The 6,086-nt window shown below is 31.8% G+C and overlaps 1 protein-coding gene across 1 annotated transcript; it reads right to left on the bottom strand.

The window, feature by feature from the left end:
• Window positions 1-2,171: 2,171 nt before the first annotated feature.
• On the bottom strand, window positions 2,172-3,110 carry LOC105138381 (uncharacterized). The gene has a single exon (XM_011044436.1). It carries the CDS (start codon window positions 3,108-3,110, stop codon window positions 2,172-2,174), a length of 939 nt encoding a protein of 312 aa, XP_011042738.1.
• Between the last annotated feature and the right edge of the window lie 2,976 nt (window positions 3,111-6,086).

Below are 6,086 nucleotides of genomic sequence, written 5' to 3'. Positions count from 1 at the left end.
CCCACCTCAAGTTTCATTTTCATTTTCATTTTTATTTTTATTTTTTAAATAACAATCCTGACCGCCTATTCTCCTATATGCGTACGTGAGACAACAGCCTTCAGAATATCTGAAAGGCCAACAATAATCAATGGCGTTGAAGTGGGCTATCTAGATGACACACGTCACAAACCCCAGATCCAAATTACAATAGAACATCGATTAGAAGAAGAAATTCTGAGAAAAATCAACAGGAACCCGGAACCATGAGTGATTTGTTGTTACTGTGGATGCTAGAATATGATGGAAGTTGTTTTTTAAAATAATTTTTATTTAAAAATATATAAAAATAATTTTTAACATGAATGAATCAAAATAATTTTAAAATACTAAAAAAATATTAATTTAAAATAAAAAATAAAACTTTTTAAAATATTTTCAAAACATAAAAATAAACATTCCATAAATGGATTTAAAAGATCCCTTGAGGGTTTGGTCTAATTTGCACAAGCAAAACGCAACATGCCATTTTCCAATTTAAATTCTACACGCTAGAGCTCAGTATTTTCTTTGCCCCGTTTGACATTGCAAAATAAACGAAGATTGGATTAAATTTAAAAAATAAATTTTACATATTTTAAAATTATTTTAATATATTAATATTATAAATAATTATTTTAATAATTATTACTGCAGTTTCAAACATCATGATTTTAAAATTTCAAAATCTTTTGTCAGAGTGCTGAAGGGATTTAGCATCTTTTGTCAAGAGTGTTGAAAGTAATTAGCACTTCTTTCTGGGGGCAACTTTCGGTCGAATCGCGTGATAACAATGACATTTCTTGTTGTTTAGGTAGAAGCTCATGAACCCTCCTCCACTCCTCTCTACCTTGTCACTTTTTGTTGAAGACTTGGCTACAGGCAAATTCAAATGCCTTCTTTTAAGACGTCATCTTATGTTTCTTTTTCCCTTACCCTCCATTACTTGCAAAACATATATAATTTTGTTGGCATTGAGTGCGCTATCATCATGGTCGTCGTCGTCAATATCTTTACGAAAGCATGCTGCTTATGTTTCCTTCGTTAAGATTTGTAGTTATAATCATGTTTCTTGGAAACTTTCTTGAAACCAAGAACTAGAAAGAGGGAATCTCAGAAGGGAGAGAGACAGAGGAAAAAAAGGGGTAAAATTCAGAATGTTTTTCTCAAAAATAAAATAAAATAAAAGGAGTTACAAAAGAGAGTCGATAAAAGGTTAAAGAGTGAAGGGAAATTCCAAGAATGGATGAGGACCACCGCTTATTATATAACTCAAAGCATTGGAGGCATTCTTGAGAAAAACAGAAGGCCTGAAATGAGGAAGTTCATAAACCAGAAAGTTTTGTATCCATTTTTCAACTAGAGTACTTTTAAAACCTAAACTTCTAGCACAATGTCTAGCAGCAATTAGCTGGACACCATTGTGATCTTTTTGTCACCAAATCCAAGTCATAATTGAAATATTAGTATCCATTTTTCTTTTCAGTGGATAGCTCAGTGGAGAACAAGCCCTTATCTCAGCTCTTACTTCTGGCCTCAACGACATTTGCCAGAAATTCAACTTATTTTAACAATTTTACCAACTAAATGAAGCCATGTGCAGAGACTGAAAGTGAGCATGAAAAGAAGCGAGAGTAGTGATTAGAGCACCATCTTGATCGAAGAATTAGGGTGCCCGCTCGATAATGAGAATTGGTGGCCCAATCTACCATACGAATGATTACTAGTTTAAATGACTGGAGACATCTATCATGAAAGAAAACAGATTACCCCACCAGACACCCCCCGTGAGCTCACTAACAGCTGAACAGAACTGAAGCAAGCAGAAGCTGTCAGTTTGCCTTGGAATATTCAAGGTTCCATGCCGAACCATTATATTGCACACTGGCAGTGGCTGTTCATGGACGATCCAAATGAAATATGAACACAAAATTTTGAAATATTAGCACACAAATATTCACTTTGAAAAGTAAATTGGTACCGGTTATAGAATAGAGAACGTAGAATGCCTAAGGTAAGACTATTGCTTGACTTCTTGGCAAGTAACAAGAGAGAACGTAGAATGCCTAAGGTAAGACTATTTCTTGACTTCTTGGCAAGTAACAAGAGTAATAACTAAAGCCTCATTTCATGTCAATTTACAGAAAATTAAATTAATGCACAGCGGGCTTCTTGTCGAGGGGTCTGAATGTTGTAGGGGAAGAAGCCAATGGGAGTACCTGAGAAGAACTTGAATGATATTGTGGTAGACGATGTAGAATTTCACTTTCTTTGTTCTGGCCAACAATAAAGCCTAAAAAAGACCCTCCTGTCTCTTCTGTTATCATCGTTGAATTAGATACTTTAATCTCCGATGAATCTTGAACAGAAACACAATTTTTAGATGCCCTGTTCTCGGCTTCTTCCATTAACCTTCTAAACAGTTTCGCCTCTGCATCCCTCAAGAACTTGAATCTTGGAGGTGGGGAAGATCTCAGCCGGCTAAGCTCTGCTTCCACTGATGATTCAAAGAGTGGATTGAATCCATGGTGATGATAAGAATCAAAAACATTGAAAGGAGGGGATTTTAAACGTGGAGAAGCCAAAGGAGAAAGGAATGGGGTGTCAATAGTGACCATAAGATCACTCAAGCTTTTTGTCCTCGACCCCTTTCTGCTCCTATCGCCTCTGGACCTCCCATCATCAGACTCCAAGTCCTCCTTTGTCTCCTCTTTTATAGTGAAGAGAAATCTAGGTGGACCACAAAGGTTGTGCAGCCTCATGATCTCAGATTCCACACTTTCTTCACCAAATGCTTTTATATGCAAATCTTTGCTCGAGCCTAATTCTTGGTCTGGTTCTTGGCAAGGGGCTTCTGGATCTCTCACACCATCTTGAGTAATGTTACTTCTGAAAAAGGAGGGTTTTTTCCAGCAAATAAGATGAAAGAATCCCGTAGCATAGTTGCTGCTATAACCATCATCTTCTTCGACTTCTCTGTTGCTGATTCTCTTCTTCCACCATAGCAAGTAGTAAAGCTCGGCAACAATTGCTAAAAGAAGGCAACCGAAGACTAGCCCTAAACCAATACCTAACTCACTGAAAGATGTCATGCTGGAATGCAAATTCACATCTCAATAACAACTAATCTTTGGTTGAATTTTGCTCAAAGTTTTTCTCATCTGATATTCAACGTAAAATATCAGAATATTAAACAAAGATAAATCCTTCTGTGTTCTATCAGAAGAACTTCCGTAAGGAATTCACAAAGAACCAAAAACCCATCATAGCCAAAATAAAATAGAGGAAAAATGCAATACTACTTATGTTGGAAAATACAAAAAAATTACTTAAAAGAAAAGGGAAACTCCTGGAGTCTACCCAATTAATGAAATAAAAACCCTCCTCTGGTGAAATGTTAGTCTCAAATGAGAAGCCAAGGCCTAAGAGCTCTCAACATGAACTAAAACAAGAATTACAGGTATCTGCCATAAAATACACGCTGGAAAGGAGTGCAGCCTCGCAATAACTAACAGCAAACCCAAAACCAAGGATATGAGAAAGCATTACATGATTGATGGGATGGGAAAATCTTGTAAAATGTGTGTGGAGTTTAGCTGGAGAGGCAATTCACATGGGTTTGCCATAAGATATGCATTAAATATCAAGCATAGACGGCAGTCAGGAAAGGAAAATAGAAAGAGGAAAGTGACTGAAAAGTTTAAGAGTAAATTATTCTTTAGGACCCATCTCTTGAAACGTATTGCAACTTAGTCCTTTTTTTTCAAGAAAACATTTCAGTTATCAGAGGAAAACCACTATAATGGGGTTTAGAGAAAAATGAAAACATTTCAACAAGACAACCATCGATGATAATCGAGGGATTAAGTTATAGATCTTCAAACATGAAGGACTAGGTTATAATACTTTAGAAACTTGAAGACTAAAGGAGAATTGACTCAAAAGGCTAAGATTCTAGGTCCACATAAAAAATGAAGGGCGCTGATTGCAGCACCCATGCGGAGTCCACGCAGTCTAACTGGAATGGAAGACACTGCCAAAGGAAAACTCTCGTCACCCATGTCCTTCTTAGCTGGGTGTCACTTCATTAAGGTTTTAATCAAAGCTTGATCCAGCTTTTACACAAATCTTATCTGGGCACATGCAAATGGGAGGAGCACCACTACAGTATCTCAACTTTATCCATCATCATAATCGAGGTGTGTATTTATGAAAGACTAATTAAATTTTTTATTTAAAATACTTTACCGATAAAAAATCCCAAACATTTAAAATACACTAAATCAAGTACATATCTTATTGTGACTGTGTTATTGCACATCCAATCCCTGTCCTTGAACTTATTGTGCTTATTCAGGTTAGTACATGTGTGGATTATGTTATGTCCTGTATTAGTAGTTCTAAAATATTTCAAATTAAAATCCACATTATGTCCTGTATTAGTAGTTCTAAAATATTCAAAAAAAAAAATAAAAAAAAATATTCCAAATTAAAATCCACACCATAAACGATAGAAAAGAAAAGAAAAAAACTGAAAGCTCAAACTTCATACTTAACTATAGATGGAAAAGCTCTTAGAGAAGCTGAAGAATATGTGAGTGCATGTTTCTTATTATAGTAGATTTTATTTTTTTAGTTTATTTTATATTTTTAATGTTTTAATATTAAAAATATTTTTTTTAAAAAAAATACATGATTTTAATATATTTTTAATTGAATTTTAATATATTTTTTATTGATTTTTTTTTTAAAAAAAACATCAGCAATACAATAGAATGAAGACAAAAAAATCTTACTGTTGTAACATGACAGTTGGAGAAATTATGTTACGACCATGCTTCTTCATTTTTTGTCGAGAAATTATTGTTGGAGAACATGAGGACTTAAAATAGGACACTTATTTGAAATTGAAGTGATAATAATTCTATAAGCAAAGAAAGCAAAAGGAGAAGTATCAATAGTTTTTATGAAGAAGAAATACAATATTTTTTTTAATAAAAGGAAGAAATGACAATATTAAATGAGGATAGCATGAATATATAAACCACAAATCTCCTAAACTTTTTTTTATATATAAATAAATCTTCTAAACTTAATGCGATGTACTGGGAAATACACTATATACACAGAAATAATAATAGACCCAATGATAAAAAACAATATTTAGTCACTGCTTAAAAATATAATATAGCTCGTGTTTTATAAAAAAATATGTTTTATATATTTTGAATAGTTTTGATGTAATGAATTAAAAAATAATTTTAAAAAATTTAAAAATATTATTTTAATATATTTTAGCATAAAAAATATTTTAATAAACAATTATAATTAATTTCCAAATAAACATTTAAAGTAATTCATTCATAAAAAAATAATATCAATTATCTACTAATATCTAGCGAGCCATGAAAAACTTATAAATTGTTTGAAATTATAAATCCAAGCATGACATTCATTTTTTTAATTTATTTTTTTTAATAAAAAACTAACTAAGTGATACTAAAAGTAGGACGAAGGCATTAGTTTGAAATTATAAATTGATTGAATAATATTCTTTTTTTTAATACACATAATTTGAATCAAATAATTTAACTAGTTTCCATTCTTTTTGTGAGTTGGAATGTCAATTCTTTTTGTGAGTTGGATAATTTTTAGGAATGTCAACATCAACCAAATAATTTTTGATAACATCATGGAGAAGTATGTTAATTTTAAAATTTTCTAACCTATACATCAACCAAATAATTTTTGATAACATCACTAAACTTGGAGAAGTAAGTTAATTTTAAAATTTTCTAACCTAGCTTATTGTTAGATGTGAATTGATCGATTTTACTAGTAAAAAAATAATTTAAATGATAAATAAAAACATGATTTATTTTAAAAAAAACTTAGAGATGATAAATTTTTAAAACATTAAAATAATAAAATATTAAATCAACTCAATCACCTCATAACTCAAGTCATGAATTCTACTACGTTTAATAATTTTTTTTAATTTAATTATATGATAAAAAATAAATACTCTATATATTAAACATCAATTTGGAATAAATGTTAGATTGAGA

This window comes from Populus euphratica, unplaced genomic scaffold, assembly GCF_000495115.2.
Source record: "Populus euphratica unplaced genomic scaffold, PopEup_1.0 scaffold88.1, whole genome shotgun sequence".
In the NCBI taxonomy this organism is placed as follows: Eukaryota; Viridiplantae; Streptophyta; class Magnoliopsida; order Malpighiales; family Salicaceae; genus Populus; species Populus euphratica.
This window is presented reverse-complemented; position numbering and strand designations above follow the sequence as displayed.

Excerpts from the sequence above, each read along its gene's own strand:
- LOC105138381 (XM_011044436.1), bottom strand. The coding sequence starts at position 3,110 with ATGACATCTTTCAGTGAGTTAGGTATTGGTTTAGGGCTAGTCTTCGGT.